Source organism: Crassostrea angulata, chromosome 1 (assembly GCF_025612915.1).
Source record: "Crassostrea angulata isolate pt1a10 chromosome 1, ASM2561291v2, whole genome shotgun sequence".
Lineage (NCBI taxonomy): Eukaryota > Metazoa > Mollusca > Bivalvia > Ostreida > Ostreidae > Magallana > Magallana angulata.
In genome coordinates, this window is record NC_069111.1 from 25,289,408 (window position 1) to 25,309,688 (window position 20,281).

At 36.2% G+C, this 20,281-nt stretch overlaps 2 protein-coding genes across 2 annotated transcripts in view; one reads left to right on the forward strand and one right to left on the reverse strand.

The window, feature by feature from the left end:
- Positions 1-20,281, reverse strand: part of LOC128191851 (protein lava lamp-like) — an 81,472-nt gene that overhangs the window by 60,293 nt on the left and 898 nt on the right. The window lies entirely within an intron of this gene.
- Positions 13,377-19,872, forward strand: LOC128171051 (uncharacterized). The gene is made up of 2 exons (XM_052836815.1): positions 13,377-13,541; positions 19,092-19,872. The coding sequence occupies exon 2, from the start codon at positions 19,093-19,095 to the stop codon at positions 19,717-19,719; it is 627 nt and encodes a 208-aa protein (XP_052692775.1). The 5' UTR covers positions 13,377-13,541; position 19,092; the 3' UTR covers positions 19,720-19,872.

Here is a 20,281-nt window from a genome sequence, read left to right on the forward strand (position 1 = left end):
AACGAAGTCATCATCGTGTTGCATATTGCATACAGAAAGTCTGGAAGGGGATGGCTTTACATTATTGCAATGTATTTGACGGTTCGGTATAGATCTGATTAGTTTATTTTAGGCAAAATTCATCCGTCAGGTAAACAGTATTCGGTCTAATATATTTCATTAATGAATAACTGCAACATTGCATCCAATAATTTGATTCAGCGAAGCCATTAATCATTACCTTTTGATTAGAGTAGTCTAAAAGTTTTATGCATAGGTATATTGAGGAAACTATTTAAGAAGTTCAATTTCAGAACATTGAACAACTCAAAACGTTTTGTGACCTCTACTGTAGGATAGAATAAACACAAATTGGTCTCTGCAATTATTTTTTTTCTCAAACAAGTATTTGATGTAGGTATTGGTCGATACTGAGAGCAGTCAGAGTTAAATTACAATGTACAATGAAAAAAAAACCCACCCATGGCATGCTAATACAATGGCAGTATTACATTTTTAAATTACTTTGGAATTTAAAAGCAGACTCGATCAAAATTTATTAGAATCAATCACTCGTACATTGTACCTGTAGTCATGCATAAATATGTTTCAATACAACTATCACTATAAGACACTAAAAGCCATCTAGTGTGATGATTCGTGTGTATTGCACTTAAATCAGTAAATCAATAAAACCATCACTAATAATTAATGTGTAAATAAAATATGAAAATAAAATAGAGGCCAACAGTTTTTGTATAGGCTTAATTTGAGACAATTAAGGCCAAAATTTGGGGTCAAGCCAAATATGAGATCATTCATTTATTTCAATCTCAACATTTAAATCAGTAAATCAATAAAACCATCACTAATAATTAATGTGTAAATAAAATATGAAAATAAAATAGAGGCCAACAGTTTTTGTATAGGCTTAATTTGAGACAAGGCCAAAATTTGGGGTCAAGCCAAATTTGAGATCATTCATTTATTTCAATCTCAACACCACTGCACAATGGTACACAGAGATTATAATGATACAATATGTGGTATACAATGCATGCATAAGAGAGAGAGAGAGAGAGAGAGAGAGAGAGAGAGAGAACTCTGACTCGTTATTACAAATGTGAAGTATGGGAGTTCTAACATGGGGAGCATTTTTTATTTATTTTTCTAATAAAAGCACATAATTTCCTCAAAGAACAGTGTTTTGTACTTGCCATTATGAATTTAAAACTAATAGCATTTTTATTCGTCCACTTTCAATGGGTAGATGGTGATTACATGTTCGAAATCTACAAAAAGTAATTGCATCTTTTTTTGATAATGTATCAAAATAATGTTCTTCCTTATGAATTCTATAATTTATAGCTTTTGGGGATGATTGTAGAATAGATTGCCAATTTTGTTTGAATTGGTCTATCAACGTGAGTTTAATTTTTGCCTTTAGCCATTGTGAATTATGTATAGTTTGATTAATCCATATATTAGATAAACCGCAGTTATTTAGAATATGTTTGATGTTTTCATACCAAGGGATTTTCCCCCCAATTTCGTGATTCATACAAATTCCTAGATCATATATTAACTTTGCAATTTTTGTATCTTTTCCGGTAAATATTCTTGACCAATAAGAAATAATGCGTGTTTTAATTTGAATTTCAAGTGGGTATCGACCAAGTTCGCCATATATCATGAAATCTGGAGTTGATTGTTTTAAATGGAGTAGAAGTTTACAAAATTTGAGATGAATTCTTTCTATAATTGCAATACATGTATTTGAAAAGCCCCAGACTTCACATCCATATAACAGTATAGCTATAGGTTGGACAATTTTGTCAAATAAATCTAGTTGACACTGTACTGATAGGTTATGAAATCTCCCCTTTTTTAACACTTCATATAATGCTTTTGTAGCTTTTTCGGCTAATTTCTGTATTGCAATTTTAAAAGATCCTGTTCTGCTAAATACTATTCCCAAGTAGTTAAAATCAGTAACAACTTCAATAAATTTATCGTTATATTTTATCTGCACGTATTCTTTCTGCCTACCTTTGCTAAATATTATTATTTTAGATTTATCGGTATTCATTTTCAGGTTCCATTTTATGCAATAAGTATGAAAGCAATCTATCACTCTTTGCAATTCCTCGGGAGATTCAGCTAACAGTACAGTGTCGTCTGCATATAATATAGCAAATAATTTGAAAAAAAATATCTAACTTATTTTTTAACATGTCAGTAATAGTTGGTAAACCTTGCACATCAGACTCATTTAAAAAGTCATGTAAATCATTAAGGTACATAGAGAATAAGAAGGCTGACATATTTTCACCTTGCCTCACTCCGTTTTCACAATGAAAAAAAGTAGAGGTTTCATTATTATAAACAATTCTTGACTTAATATGACTGTACATATTGAAAATAATATTAAACATTTTGCCACAAATATTATGGTATAATAGTTTAAACCACAATGCTTTTCGCCATACGTTATCAAACGCTTTTTCGAAATCTACAAACATACAATAAAGTTTTTTCTTCTTCATTCTCAAAAGTTCGAATAGAATATGTAATGTAAAAATATTATCAATGGTTGAATATTCTTTTCTAAAACCTGTTTGGTTTTCATGTAGTACGTTAAATTCATCGGAGAATGTATTCAGTCGTTCGTTAAGAATGGAGGTAAAAAGTTTTCCAATACAGCTTAATATAGTGATTGGTCTGTAATTTTGTGGGTTGGTTTTAACACCCTTGTTTTTGTATATTGGTATAATATTTCCCTCCAACCAAATAGAGGGAATCTTACCAGACGAAAAAACTAAATTGAACAACTTTTCATAAACTGGCAACATTAACTGCTGTGTTGCTTTAATATATTCGTTTCTTATCCCATCTTCCCCATTGGCATTATTATTTTTTAGATTCTTAATTGCTTTTTAGACGGTGGCTATAAATAGCCACGGTCTATTGCTACGGTCCTGACCGGAAGAGTATTTCTCACGGGGACCCTAGCGGATAACGAACGATAACTCTGTTAGGTATGCATTGTTACACGCAATGTTTTATCTATGTGTCTTTTACTAATTAACAATTTTTAATTGTCAATGAGTCCATGACTAATTAGTCATTGACAATTAAAAATTGTTAATTAGTAAAAGACATATGTGTCGATTTCAGTATGATTTTAAGCATTATAGCTGCTAATCATTTTGTACATATATTTAAATAATTTATGAAATTGTGTTTTATTTTAAATGAGCCGTTACCATGTCTGCTTACGCGGTATCGATAATTTATGCACCAACTGCCAGTTGTGACGTTAAACTCTGTGTGAGGACTGCATAAACTATATCACTGCGATAATTGTCTAAGAGATCTCACAATAATCGCTTCTTGTTTTTTTTTATGATGTAAACAATGGTTGAAACACACACAATTTAAAAAGGTTTGCCATTTCATATTTCAGCAAGTATGCTTCATCGATAAATTCATTTATTTTCAACTCATTAATTTTAGTTGAGGAAGAATATTTTTTTTTTTTTGTAGCTTATTCTTAAGAATTCACAACAGATACTGATAATGAATATAAGATAAATTACATTTTATTGAACTTCAACCGATCATTGGCACACTTTCTTCTACAAGTGTTCATGTGTTCTTTTAACAAACAAAAACTTTAAATTTACGATACAAATGTGTTTAATTTTGGACTATCCTGTGATTTACCTAATTTTGTAACCCACTCAGTCTGTATGAAAATTAATATTATTACAGGCACCTCAATATTCATCAGACAATATTTACTACTGATGTTGACGCTTTACTTGCTGCTGACTTTCTCTCAAACACGCTAATCGATCGACCTCGGATTGTAAAATTTACGTGCAAATCAAGTCGCCATTTTACATGTATAAACAAATAACATTTTACGATGTTTCAAAGATTTTCAGTTCAGATTTTTTGAAAGCAAATAAGGGATTAAAGACATGCTGTAAAACGTCTTATGGATTTCACGGCGTATCAGCTCGTGTATCTCTAATTTGCAGCAAACGCTAGCTTTTTTTGTGAAAAAAAACAACCAATCGGTTCAACTCATGCAATATTCCATATACATTTATGGTACATTGTGAACGGTAATGTAAGATATGACAATTTTAATTTGTTCACTTAACAGTTTCTGACGAATTTTTCACACTAAACTGAAATAACGCAATTTGATGAGCGAAGTACAATCTGTGAGCTTAATCCATATGCACCCGTCTCTGCTATTAGAGAACCTTTTCTTTGGTTTTGGGGGATTTTTTCGCAAAAAGATAACATTATTTACACATGTACGTAAATATCACCCCTTTTGTTCTCAAATAATTTTTATCTCGCGAGTACAACTCTATTATGAGCTTTCTTCGACATTTGTTTCCATTTACAAATAGGCGGGCCTATATAAATGCGCCAGTTTCTTGAGACTCGCAATCGAAATAAGTGTCATCACTCAACAAAATGCTACAACGGCCGTAGCGTATACATCCATGCTATATTTGCGATAAATAATGAAACATGAAGGGAAAAAATGTGCTTCATAGATGACTAGTATTCTGCTGAGCTACAGAACTATAGCTTTCCGGAAATATTGCTTGGATTTTCGGACCGTAGATCTATTGTATAGACTATAGCACATGCAAAGAATAAAATGAAATTTACATACACAGCTGTACGGTCAGAAAAACATGCGTTTAACTTGGATTTTGTTTGTTTGGTGTTTTTTAAAACTAATTTTGAATAATTAATGTATATTTCTTGTAAGTTTACTAGAAAAGTTTAACGCTGCAAGTAAATTATGCGTGTTAAAGTGTACTGAGAAGCGATAAAATATACATGTGACTTTCCCAAATTCTATCAAATGATTTGAATAAATCTATAGCTAAATACAATACGACAAATGTACATGTACTTTAAAACGTTGATTAATGAAACTGCCGCGACTGAATATTGAATAATATTTTTTCTCAAATTTTTATTCACTTTCGTTGTGAGCAAATGGAAATAATCCATTACAGTCGAAGATAAAATATTGATTGACTCTTCTGTTTCATGATGACGTGCATTCCAAAAGCAATACGAGTTTTATCAAACAGGTTCTTGCAAACCATTCCGTTTTCTGTACACCTAAATGTATAACTGACTATGAGGACAAAGGCAAGTGTGATGGTCCACAAGCAAGTGTGATGATGCAACTTTTTCCCCGTGAAGAAATTGAAGGAAAATGCTGTCGAGAGGGACAATTAACATACTACATGTATGCCCAAATAGTTAGTAAAAACCTGATAAGTATTTTATCACACTGAAGCTTTATTTGTTCTCGTTACTTTGAGAAATCTACAATATCTTTAAAGCACAAAAGTCCAATCCACACTTTTCAAAAGTTGTTCCCCTTTGCAGGGTCAACCCCAAGGTCAAAAAAGAAAAAAACCAAAATTCCCATTCTTTATACAATCAAATAGTTTGGCGCACTGTGATGAAATCGCTTTGGATTTGATTTATTCATTCAATATGTGGTGGCAACCCACATATTTAATGAGTCATTCTGGGGCAATCAAAATACATTTGTGCAGTACATGTATTACCGAAAACGGAGTTTTAATATCAACTGGATATAGATACAAACATATAGATACAAACATATAGATACAAACATATAGATACAAACCTCTATACTACAAAGGCTACTATGATAAATCTATGGATTTTCCCCAAAAGATGACGATAAAGAGACACAACATTTGTAAAGTGTGGATAGTGAACACAACTACGATTTCCACAGAATTATCCATGTAAGCAACTCACGACCAGTTGTGCTAGTACATGTATGAGACGCTGGCTGTGGATTTTCGACAACAATAATTTACATACATGTAATATGCCACCGTCTAACAGTACTTTTAGTACTTTGATTTTATTTCATCTTGGGTAATGTAATTATTTAGATCGTGATTAAAATCTTCATACTGTAAATTAGCAATTTCATTATCAACCATGTGATTATTTTCATTGCTTATTTCGGGAGACCGGTTTAAGTCTCTGAAATACTGATAAAGATCATCAATACCGATTGCCGATTGATTTTGGCAATTGTTATTTTTGTTATACTTATTTATTACTTTCCAATATTCTTTAGGATTTTTGTTTTTAATATCTTTCAAATGTTTACTAATTTTGTTTCTGTACTTCAGCTGCTCTTTATCAATAATTTTTTGTAGTTTTTTTCATGTTCTTTATATTTTTTAAGCGCATTTACTGTACGTTTTCTATAATAATAAACTTTGCTATTACGATATTTTGTACCAGCTTTTTGGCATACGTTTTGAATTGGTATGTGTTTTTGAGATTTGATTTTTTCACCAATAATACTTGAGCCTATGGCAATTTTAGCAGCATCTATAATATATTATTAAGGATTTCGACAATATCATTAATAACAACATCCGTGGTATTTTCAACACAACTGTTATCTAACAATAACTAGAGGTACTGTGAGCAAGCTCACAATTGATACTCCCCGCTAAGAAAAAAATCATAACGCACATATTTTTGCTATTTGTATTTCGCTGTAGATTTAAATACAATATAATAGGTGTATGACAATCAGAAAAAAGTTTGCTTTGTTCAAGAACTCTCATATTCGACACATATTTATAAGTAGAATAATCAACAGAGGAAGTAATCAACAGTGCTCGAGCCTTTACATGTAAGGCCTCAAAAGTCCTCATTCTAAAAATTGTTTGTTTTTTTGTTTTCCAGCTTTTAAAAAACAAGAGCTGGCCACTTTGTTTACAGTTAAAACAAACGCAGTCGAATTCCAAAACCTCTCCTCTCATGGTAAAATTTTAAGTTTACAAGTAAAAAAATTGAATTTATAAGAAGCCCCCCCCCCCCCCCCCCCCCCCCCCCCGTCTTTGGAAACAGATGAAATATTATAGAAAAAAAATCACCCCTCCAACGCTGTTGGATTTTGAGAACTGGCGAAAAATGTTTTCCTTTTTTTTTTTCTTCTTTTCGCTTGTCCTGATGTCAGATTAGTCTGTCCTATTTTCTTTAAAAACGATGCTACATGCCTGTACTTAACAACTTTATTGAGCATAATGGCGGCGATGCAGAGTTTGGAATTAAAGTTATCAAACATTTTGTGTAACGTTAGCGCAATCGTGATGAATCCAAAATTCCGAATTCCGAGTTGCTGTCTTCTGTGTATCTGTAAGATAAGGCTGTTGATGTGATGGTGTTATGTCTGGTTGTCAGACATTCAGTGTTACTAAATAGAACAGATACTAAAAAATCCGCGTTATTTATCGAAATTTCACATCTTTCTTCTGGGTTTTTTCTTAAAAAAATATTCAATAGGTAGTCATTAAATTTAGATTTATCTATTAAATCATCTACTGTAATACTGGGGCCTATTTAGCAAAACGAGCATAAAGCAAAAAGGGGTCGCATGCGAGCACATCACCATCGGGGGGACCACAACCCTAAAAAGGCTTAGTGAAGGGGCAAGGCCACAAGGCAAGCTGACAAGAACTTCAAGAAAAACACAAACATCGCTTTGTTAACAAGAGGCCAATTGGCCTTATCGGTCACCTGAGTAGCATATATCCCATACACAAACTTGTCATGGAGTCTCATATATGCATCTAATTAATTAGGCTTCATACTGGAGTAGAAAAATTATAAATTTGTAATGACGACCACATTTCAAAAAGAACTGTGAAACCTATAATTTTTGTGAAAAACTAAAAGATCTGGTCTACAAAATCATGAATTCAGTTTTCGTTTCAGGTGTGTGGGAGTAAAGAAGATTATTTTTTAACGTTATATGCATTAACATCTATTCATCCATTTTGGCCCTGCCATAGAGTCAAAACCCATACCCCAGGGGACATGAAAATTAAAATTTCAGTAGAGGACTTCCTGGTAAACGTAATTATTAGTCAGTTTTTTTTATACAGATGTGTGAGAATAGAGAAGTAGATTTTTAAACATTATACCAGGTATGCATTATTACTATATTGCCCACCCCCCCCCCCCCCTCATGTCCTGAACCCCTGACCCAGGGGCCATGAATTTCACAATTTAGGTAAAAGAGATTGTGGATATCATAACCATGTATTCAGTTTTTTGCCCACATGTAGGAGTAGAGAAGAAGATTTTTTAAGATTTAAAACATTTTTACTATATGGCTATATTAGCCCCACCCTAGAGCCTAAACACCTAACAAAGGGGTCATGAATTTCACAATTTTGGTAGAGGGCCTCATGGACATCATTATCATGCATTTAGTTTTTAACAAATATATATGGGAGTAGAGAAGATTTTCTAAGATTTAATACATTTTTACTATTTGGCCATATTGGTCCCACCCTAGAGCCTGAACCCCTGACCGAGGGGTCATGAATTTCACAATTAAGGTAGAGGGCTTCATGGACATCATAACCATACATTTAGTTTTTAACAAATATATATGGGAGTAGAGAAGAAGATTTTCTAAGATTTAATACATTGTTACTATTTGGCCCTATTTGCCCCACCCTAGAGCCTGAACCCCTGACCCAGGGGTCATGAATTTCACAATTTTGATAGAGGGCCTCGTGGACATCATATTCATGCATTTAGTTTTTAACAAATATATATGAGAGTAGAGAAGAAGATTTTCTAAGATTTAATACATTTTTACTATATGGCCATATTGGCCCCACCCTAGAGCCTGAACCCCTGACCAAGGGGTCATGAATTTCACAATTTAGTTTGAGGACTTCATGGACATCATTATCATGCATTTAGTTTTTAACAAATACCGTATATATGGGAGTAGAGAAGAAGATTTTCTAAGATTTAATACATTTTTACTATTTGGCCATATTGGCCCCACCCTAGAGCCTGAACCCCTGACCAAGGGGTCATGAATTTCACAATTTAGTTTGAGGGCTTCATGGACATCATAATCATGCATTTAGTTTTAGAAATATATATATAGTTGTAGAGAAGAAGATTTTCTAAGATTTAAAACATTTTTACTATATGGCCATATTGGCCCCACCCTAGAGCCAGAACCCCTGACCCAGGGGCCATAAATTTCACAATTTTGGTAGAGGGTCTTATGGACATCATAACCATGCAACCAGTTTTTTCCTCACATGTGTGGGAGAAGAGAAGAAGATTTTTGAAAATTTGGCTTTTTTTGCATATTTGGCCCCGCCCGTGGCACCCCAGGGGTGGTAGAGCCATAAATTTCACAATTTACATTCTTCTTACCATAGAGATGCTTCACACCAAAAATGGTAACGATTGGCCTGGTAGTTTTCAAGAAGAAGTTAAAAATGTAAAATTGTTAACGCACGACGCACGACGCACAACGCACGACGACGGACGAAGACCAATTGCAATAGGTCACCTGAGTGACTCAGGTGACCTAAAAATGGTGTTATATTATGTAAAAGGGTAAAACGGTAGTTCTGTCTAATCTTTCACGCGGTTTCGTTGCCCCCCCCCCCCCCCCACCTCCCGGACACTTACCAAACATGAATGTATCGCCTTCAATTTCTATCATTTCTATGTACTTTATAAGTGAGGACAAAATTCTATGGGGTCAGTTTTCAACGTGTGTGGGTCGTAGATCTGCAGGTCTGAAATGGTTTTCTACTGTAGAAACGGGACTCTACTTGTCATAGAATACTGACCTTGGGTCAGTTTTCTCCGTAGAAATTTGACCCCCCGGGTCAATATTCTATGGGGGTCACTCTTCGTCGTTACATCGGGTCACTGGACGTAAGGAAGTTTGTCAGCTTACCATAAATGATCTAATGATATCATTGACTGGAAAATTTTCACATTAATAGAACCATTTTAACAAGAGCTTGGACTTTGGGTAGTTGAGTCAAACTGCAATGTGACGTAGGCCTGTCTATTTCATTGTAGGCCTCTCAGGCATGGCTCTTTGAAATCAACACGATTTGTCTAGCTTTTGAGCAAAGACTACGCAATCGGTGTATATTTCACTTGAAACCAGCGTCATTTTAACATGTTTTGACGCAAGAAATAGATCGTTACATCCTGCTGAAAGCCCAAGGTCTTGTTAAAATGGTTCTAAATGTTATCCTGGTTAACTTTTTTGTGAAATTTCAGAGGTTTATCTCAGTGGCGGATCCGGGGGGGGGGGGGGGGGGGGGGGGTGTTCCAGGGGTCGGACCCCCCTTTCTCTGAAATATATGAATTTTTGGAAAACTTTTAATGCCAATTTTTCCTAGTTATAATATAAATACTGAAAATATCTCAAATAAATGCTTTTAAAATTGCTTATTAAAAGAATTTCGTACAACGTACGGTAATTTTGTTCTTATATGAAAAAAACACTATCGATTTTTTATCGAAGTACATTGTACTTCCCCTCCAGCATCTGATATTTACTACTCTGAGTAAACATGTAGAAAATTAAAAAAAAAAAACCATAAACTTTAGCAGAATGGGTAAAAACACAGATTTTTGATAACATCTACAATATATTTTCTACTCTATTTCTTTTTATAAAATGGATTATAGTTTTGATTACAGTTTTAAACTGACAGACCATCGAGTAAAATGACATTCAAGTACGAGTACACGCACTCATTTTACTTTTAAAAGCCGTTTTCAAATGTATTGATTAGTAAATTAACTCAAGTAATTATAATAGATGCGTTTTACTTCGTTTCATACGAAAAATACAAAGAAAATTACAAAGAAAATTACTGACAGACCATCGAGTAAAACGACGTTCAAGTACGAGTACACGCACTCATTTTACTTTTAAAAGCCGTTTTCAAATGTATTGTTTAGTAAATTAACTCAAGTAATTATATTAGATGAGTTTTACTTCGTTTCATACGAAAAATACAAAGAAAATTACAAAGAAAATTACATTACTTGCTTATGCGGGTTATGCTATTCTTTCTGGAAGTGTTAGCTACATGTACCTTCATATCCACATGAAACACAAAAGAAAGTCTTTTTTTTTTTTGGTTTCCAAGAACCGGAAATTCTGTTATTACAAAAATACCGTATAAAGGGTTAATATGTAAACCATTATGAAAATGCCCAACTTTTTAAAACTTTACACTAAACTCTTACTCTAAATTTGATCGCATCTGTACTGTAGCGCACCCATTACAGAGGTCACATCAAGTTTCCTGGGAAGACAATTGTTTGTACCATTGTATTACACGTGTACCATCTATTCAGCAGATAAATTATCCCCATTCTTTTGTCTTATCCTATCATTTAGACCATTATTTAAGAAGGCAATTGATAGAAATCAAAATCGATAAATAGTTCAGAATTTAAACATCAAAGACATGAAAAAATTACCAAAATATCCTTTTTTATTAAAGCTTGTCGTAATTAGTCTGAATTATTTTTTGTTTCTTGTGTTTTTTCCCATTAAGCATAGATGCACTTTCTCATTGTTGGAGACTTTTTTTTTAAGGCTAGAAATTATGCAAATCTTCCTTACCAAACCAAAACGGCAAAACGCTCAATACTGCAGTGCACTCTGATTTTAAAATAGATATGAAATAGATAGTGACAAGATAAATGTTTATTTTTACGCAAGGAAAACGTTCAAAAAGTCCTTGTTTATTAACAAATATTTACAACTACCAAGTATTATTTCCTCTATTCATAGCTATATAGAAGCAGCCAGACTGAAATCTACACGCCCCATTTATGGATTGGTCGAAATCTACAGCGGCTGAAACTGGGAAGAAATTAAGGTGGATCCCTACTCAGACACGTCATCAATTTAGCAGATATAATAAGCTTTAAAATCGAAAACGATATTTGTTCGGATTTACCGCTTTTTTCCCCTAATTTTTAATGTTTAATTGATAATTCTGAATTTGATAGAAGCAGTCAAGTGTAAATAATGTCGTCAAGTATATAAATGTTTTGATCTTATTGAGTCCAATAGTTGGAAATCGCAAATTTTTGTACTGAGATTTTAGTACGTTTGTGTTTATATTTATGCAGAGGAAAGGTACTTTTTATCCAAAAAATTAATGTGTACTCAATACATGTAGTTTTGAAAGAAGAATTTTAGGGTTTATCAAAGCAAAGAAATAAAGTGCTGTTTTCTGATGTATTTTTAAATTGTGTTCATGACACTTTTTTATCTGCATTTGATAAGGGGGTATATTTGTTCTAAAGGTTGTAGAAAAAAAAAGAAGCATGTGAAGTCCTATTTTTTTTTTTTTTTTTTTGCTTTTTAGTTGCAGTAGACATAAATCTAATATTTTAAAGTTTAAAAAATGGTGTTTAACCATAAAATTTTTAAGATAAGTTAAAAAATGTGAAATTATGTAAAAAGTTTGAAATAGCATTTTTGTAACATTTCATTTAAAAATTCAATTTTAATCAATCAAATAATGATAATCACACTTGTTATAACTTTCTTACATTATTAGTGATTAAAATAACACATTTGAATCTTTGTTTTGCTTTGATAGTTTTTAATATGAGCCAAATAATGATTTCGGTTGAAATCATGTGATCGAAGAAGGGGGTATGATCTTCTGGAGACTCTAGTGATAAAAGTAAATAGTTAAGGCATGTATTTTTGGGGCTTTTTTATAAGGTAAGGTATTATTCTACTTGATTAATGAAAAAACCTTACTTTAACCATAAAAATCCTGACCTACCGGTCTAAACCTACAGCAACCTCAGAAAAATCACGGACTACACGCAATCTTTTAGTTAACGTACTTATGTACGTTAACAGTAATTTAGCGAATTTTACTCACTTTTCATAATCAAATTATTAATTAGTTAAAAGAAAGATCTTAATAAAAACAATAAAATGCTATCTTTGATGATTCGTTCCGGTTATGAAGGTAGCGATCATTGCAGAAAAAATGCATAACCCGCGTAAGGGGGTTATGTAATAATTTTCTGCAATGTCGCTATCTTCATATCCTAAATTAATAGGTAGTCAGAGTAAATGTCTCAATAAATTCCGAACAACCCTCGTATATATGCGCCACATAAGGTTTTGTCAGTAAATTGAATTGAATTGAAAAAAAAACCCATTTATTATATTTTCTTAATTGGTTTAAAACTGTAAAAAAAAAAAAAAAAAAAAAGGACGTATAATAGTTAATTAATCCAACTAAAATCAACTTTTTTTAACCACATGCTTTACTAGTCGAAGTTATTATTTAGAATACACATTTGCTCATCACCTTATTGTTTTCATTTCGTTTTTCAAATTTACATTTTTTTCGGAGATTTTAAAATCTTTTGCACATTTCATGTCCTATTTTTTCTTGTTCAAGAAGTATTGCAAAGTATCCATTGATAAAAGCAAGTAAATGGAATGTTTATATTGTAACAAATGATCGGGTTTGGGGTTCAGATAATTTTTATATCATACGGGTGTTATCTTTGATGCTAATGGTAATGTGCGAGGATAGTCCGGATGACACTACTATATATAAGAGCACACTCGAGAGAAGAGCTGACTCTGTGTTCGGCTGTTGAAGGAGTAGGTACGTTAGTACGACTGCACAGTGTTCGTATTGGGTTAATCTTTAAATAGAGCGTTAATATTTACTCGTATTTTATTAACTGAGTGTACCTGGCTGCAGCTTGTGTCAGCTGCAGAGATACAGCCCTGTACATGTGATATAGGCATATAGCCTTATCAGGACAGATCTCGCAGGTCTCGAGGCTGAGACCTGTGCCTCGGATAGAGCCCCGGGTTATAACCCACAGATCATCAAGCCCCATCCCTTATAAATAACTTGTAAATTATTTGTTTTGCATGCTTAAGGATAGGTCATCCTTACAACTATATCTGTATATATTGACTCGTAGTTTTTGTGATCGTTTTATGCCGGTATTCATATATGATTGTTAAATAAACACATTCCCCAGACTGGTCTCAATCACCGAACCCAAAACACGTTACAAAATTGGTGGCAGCGTCGGGATTTTGATCAGTCAATTGTTTTCTACAAATTGTTAATATAATATTAATTATGAGCGTGCGCGATTTACACGCCGATGTAGAATATTTAGAGGGGGAAATAAATCGGCTCAGTAGAGAGATACATGACTCTCTACGGGTTACGAATTCTCCAAGCCGAGGCCGGAGACCCAGACCAGGCATGAGTACCAGTACCCCGTACGTGAGACGGAGAGACAGTGTGAGTGGCTATGTGTCTGGAGATGTGTGCTTGTGTGATGATGAGGATCCTGTACCTAGTGACCGGCCGCCAGTGCAGAACAACGCAAACCCAAGAACAAGTAATACGAATCCTGGACCGGTCCGATCTCGGAACTTTGTAAAACCTGCAACATACGACGGATCCGGTTTATGGAATGATTATCTGTCCCATTTTGAATCAGTCTGTCTTTTGAATGACTGGACAGAGACTGAGAAAGGGCTATATTTGGCTGCATCCCTGAGGGGACTAGCACAAGGTGTGTTAGGAAATCAGCCCAGAGACGAGAGACAGAACTATAGGAAATTAGTGAAGGCCTTGCAAGATAGATTCGCCCCTATGAATCAAACTGAGCTATACAGAGCACAGCTGAGGGAAAGGAGACAAAAGGCTTCTGAAAGTTTACCGGAGATGGGACAGGACATAAGGAGACTCGTGAATTTAGCTTACCCGACAGCCCCCGATGATGTTCGGGAAATACTAGCTACTGAACAGTTCTTAGATGGGCTACATAACTCGGAAATGCGTCTTAAGATAAAGCAGGCTAGACCCATAAACTTGAATGACGCAATACAGAGAGCTGTTGAGCTGGAAGCATATTATAGGGCAGAGAATCGCCACACAGATGCTGTCCGGACAATGAGTGAAAATACTGAAGACTCGTCCAAAGCTTCAAAACTCGATAATTTTATAGAGACCGTCGAGAAAAACATGCGGTCGTTACAGCGCGAGATGAGAGATTTGAAACAATGGAAGTTTCAGTCTCAAAGCCAGAGACGCATGCCTCGCCCGGAGACACATGCAAGGGATAGTAACCGGACGAGGAAATGTTATAAATGTGGATCCGACAAGCATCTGAGAAAAGATTGCCCACAATTGAATAAGGGGTCTGATGACAAATTAACACAAGTTAATAGTACAAGAGAAACGAATCCCAAAACTGATACAAGTTTCCAGAAAAACCAATGTTCTAGTGATCAGTATTCAAGAGTAGTACACTCTATAAACGAGAAAGGGGTTTATGTCACTGCTCGCATACATGGGATGGATGCTTACCTATTGGTTGATAAAGGTGCTACTATATCATTGCTATCCACAATTTGTTATGAGAACATTAAAAGAGATGCAAATCACGCGTTGACTGAGGTAGAAAGGGATGTACTATCAGCTACTGGTTCAGTACTACGAGTGCTTGGGCGAACTCCAGTAGATTTTACATTGAATGGCATTGCCCTACAGCAAGAAATGATTGTCGCAGACTTGACAGTAGATGGGATACTTGGACTAGATTTCCTAGTGAGGCATGAGGCCGTCATTAACATGAGGATGCATCAGATATCAATATCTGGTATCGAACACCCGATTCAGCTTGAGGGGTCAGCGAGCTATTATAAGGTGGCCATTATTCACCGAGTGACTGTACCGCCTAGATCAGAACTGGTAGTTGAAGGGCAAATACGTGCAAGTTCTGATGGAGGACTTCCAACCAAAGCTGGACTGATAGAACCCTCTGAAAAGTTTCAGAATTCATGTATGCTGGCTAAAACACTTGTCCGTAGACAGGACACTATTCCGCTCCGTATCATGAATATTTCGGATGATAGCAAGACCATCTACCCAGGTACTGTTGTTGGGAAGTTGCATGCTGTTGATGAGGTTCTTTCTTTGGTGTCAGAGGGAAATAGAGACTTGGATGTGAACAGAGAATTGCCAGCTCATTTGCAAGAGCTATTCATTAGCAGCACAAGTCATATAGATAAAGATGATGTCATGAAAGCAAAGGCTCTTCTTTTGAAGTACGCAGCTCTATTTTCAGAGACAGATGAAGATGTAGGCCGAACCGCCAAGGTCAGACACAAGATAGAGACTGGTGTCAATGCACCAATAAAACAAGCACCCAGGCGTCTGCCGTTTCATATGCAAGAAGAGGTACAAAATCACGTATCTGACATGCTAAGAAGAGGTATCATAGAACCTTCTCAGAGCCCGTGGTCAGCAGCAATCGTGCTTGTAAAGAAGAAAGACGGATCCACAAGGTTCTGTGTCGATTACAGACGTCTAAATAGTATTACAACGAAGGATGCCTACCCATTACCTCGTATTGACGAGTCTCTGCATCAACTACGAGGCGCCAAATGGTTCAGTACTTTGGACCTGAATGCTGGGTATTGGCAGGTAGAGCTAGATCCAGAGGATAAGAAAAAGACGGCATTTGTCACCCGACAGGGTCTATATGAGTTCAACGTAATGCCGTTCGGGTTGTGCAATGCCCCAGCCACGTTTGAACGATTGATGGAGACTGTGCTGGCTGGCTTACAATGGCAGATTTGTCTTATATATCTTGATGATATAATCGTTTATGGAAAGACATTTGATGACATGCTGCAAAATTTAGAACTTGTGTTCGAAAAGCTTCTTGCGGCTGGACTGAAGCTGAAGGCAAGGAAGTGTTCGTTGTTTGCTCGACAGGTGAAATACTTGGGGCATATCATCTCGGAACAGGGGATCGAGACTGATCCTGAGAAGATAGAGATTGTTAAACATTGGCCAGAGCCAGCAAACAAGAGCCAGGTGCGCTCTTTTATCGGTCTTTCCAGTTATTACAGAAAGTTTATCCCTAACTTTGCTCGAATCGCTCAACCCTTACATAAACTTACAGAGGCGTCTGTTCCATTCAAGTGGACTGACGAATGCCAGGACGCATTTCAGCTCCTCAAAGATAGATTGATATCAGCGCCTATTCTCACGCATCCAGACTTTACGAAGCCGTTCATATTAGATACAGATGCGAGTCAGTATGCTATGGGTGCTGCTCTTTCACAACTCCAAGATGGCCAAGAAAGGGTTGTGGCGTACGCAAGTAAAGTCCTGAGTAAATCAGAAAAGAAGTACTGCGTCACCAGAAAGGAGCTTTTGGCTGTTGTCACTTTCATTAAGCATTTTAGACCTTTCTTGTATGGACACAAGTTCTTAGTTAGAACAGATCACAGCTCGTTGAAATGGTTGCTTCGATTTAAAGACCCGGAGGGACAGTTAGCTCGTTGGATCGAGGTTATATCCACCTATGACATGGAGATAGAGCATCGGGCTGGTAGACTTCACGGGAATGCAGACGGACTCAGCAGAGTGCCATGTGGCCAATGCGGTTATTTCGATGACTGGGACAAGTCAGAGGTGTCTGAAGGACATGTTAGAATAATCGAGGACAAAATAAGAGAAAATAGTGAATCAGATTTAGCTACATTGCAAGATGAATGTAGGGACATAAGACTTGTTAAGTCTTGGTTGCAAGTTAAGACACGTCCTGAATATAGTGATATATCCTCTGAGAGCTATGTAGTTAAGTCACTTTGGGCACAGTGGAGCAGGCTAACCCTTAAGGATAACTTTCTATGCAGGGTGTGGGAAGTCGAGGACAGTAACATGACAACATATCAGATAGTTGTTCCTTTATCCCAACGAAGATATATCTTACAGCAGATGCATGATGCAAAAACTTCTGCTCACTTAGGGATGACAAAAACCTTGAATAAAATCAGGCAGAACTATTACTGGCCAGGGCTACAGAGTGATGTAAGGAGCTATATCTCAGGCTGTGATGTGTGCTCCAGAAGGAAAGCTCCTCTCAAAACAAAAAGAGCCCCTATGCAGCCTTTACAGGTAGGCTACCCTTTAGAGAGGATAGCTACAGACATTCTTGGCGAATTTCCTGAGACAGAAAATGGAAATCGATACATTATCGTTATCTCAGATTACTTCACAAAATGGACCGAGGCATTTCCGATGCGAAATATGGAAGCACAAACCGTAGCTAAGATTGTCACTAATGAAGTAATCTGTAGGCTTGGATGTCCAGCGACAATTCATTCAGATCAGGGAAGACAATACGAGAGCATTCTCTTCACTGAGGTATGTAAGCTTCTCCAGATCCGCAAGACAAGAACCACACCATATCATCCGCAGTCAGATGGTATGGTGGAACGGTTCAACAAAACATTAGCCACTATGCTGAGCGCCTACGTGGATGAGAATCATCGAGATTGGGATGAAAGCATTCCGTTTGTGATGATGGCTTATAGAGCGTCTCAACATGAATCCACTGGCTATAGTCCTAACATGCTCATGTTAGGAAGGGAGGTCGCTACACCTCTAGATATCATGTATGATATGCCTTCGTCTTGGAAAGAAGTACCTAGAAGTGAATGGGTTTGGATAATGCAAGATCGGATGGAGAGAGCACACGCCTTTGTCAGACGTCATGCAGAAGGTGCAATGTTTCGTCAGAAACATTATCATGACATGAAAATGTCCTATGAGAAGTTCAAGGAAGGAGAAAATGTATACGTATACTTCCCCCAGCGCAAAGTTGGATGCTCACCGAAGTTCACGTCATACTGGCGGGGACCGTTCAAGATACTCACAAAACTATCGGAAGTTTTGTATAAAGTTAACTGTGGTCGGAATGGTAAAGACCAGGTTATACATTGTGACCGCTTGAAAACGTGCAAAGCTCAGATTCTGAAAGGAGAGAACGAACTGCAGACCCCTCTGGAGAGCAGCACGGAAAGCCAACTTGATGTTCAGTTTGAGTCAGAGGTTATTGATGAGCGTCAGTCAAAAGTAGAGGTTACAGATGAACTAGCTGGGGAATTCGAGTCCAAGCGCAACAGACGTGCTCCAGTCTGGATGAGAGATTATGTGACAGAATAAATTGTTCAATAAAACAATTAGATATTGTACATATTAGTTTTGTTGTTTATTGGAATGATTCTGATTTTGTGTATAGTGGATAGATAGTCTTATTCATATAGAGGAATGTTCATGCTCAGATGCATCATCGATTTTTATGAAAGCTTTTATTTTACATTGTAGTATGGTTAACACAAAGACGACCCCTCGGAGGGCAAAGGAAATATGTCCTGTGTGTTTTGTTGAACTGGATGGTAAGGACGCATGGTCCGAACATGTGCTGAGCTGTGCAAGCAGTATGATGGTGTGCAAAGCCTGTCATGTATCCTTTAAGAAGAAGGAGTATCTGCAGAAACACATGCGGACAAAGCATCCCGATGCCCCTTCCTCAACGCATAAGGACACAAGTCATGATCAGGAAGACGACAGTGACTGGGACGTGGATCCCGAAGTTCAACTCGGCGAGGTTCGGACTGAACCCGCAGAAAAAGAGATGGAAGCTTTACCGTCAACCTCTCAGGATGACTTCATCTCAGGAAGAGTGGTTCGAAAAAGAACAGCGCCAAGTCCAGTGTTTTCGTCCAGACGAACCAACCTTGGCATTGTTGAAGAAACCGTGTCGAAGAAAAGTGTGGAGTTTGGGATTCAAACTGACAACCTGGATCCTGTCCTATCCAAGATCATGGTAGATGAATCTACTCAAACAGAGGGCTATCATCGCAGAGTGAAGGAGATCACCATCACCAAATACCATGAAAATGGGCAGAAAATTAAGAGAATCAAAGAAAGTGAAGAACTGTTTGATTTGTAGATACTTATAAACATTGTAGCTGTACTGTGTTTGTCGAACATTTTGTTTCATTTTACATTTTTTGTTATTTGCATGTGTATGTATGCTTATTCATGTTCATCCCCAAGAAGGTGCTATACATCCATCACTCATTTTGTACATTATTCATGTTTGATACGTCATCCTTTTTAGATAAAAAGAAAAAAAAAAGTTATATATCTATGTTATCGTTTTGTCATGCGAGGACGCATGAAGGTATCACACCGGTAATCGGCCAATGAAAATGAACTTAGTCAATTGTAGTTCCATACATTTATAAGGAATATTTTTTTCTTTTGCCCGCATTTTGCATTTTCCCATATTCGATTTTAATAAAATGGATATCTATGATTAGGGAAATTTCTGTACTTTGTAAATTTGATTTCACTTTTAACGGGAACTATTTCTTAAAGGGCATATAGGCCGACTTCCTGGGGTGCGCGCAGTCTGTTTACAAACAGCTTGAAAACACGTGGTTTTGGGGGTAGGCATGTTCGCAGCTAGAAAACTTGAGAAAATGCAGTATCGCATGCCCATTTTCTGA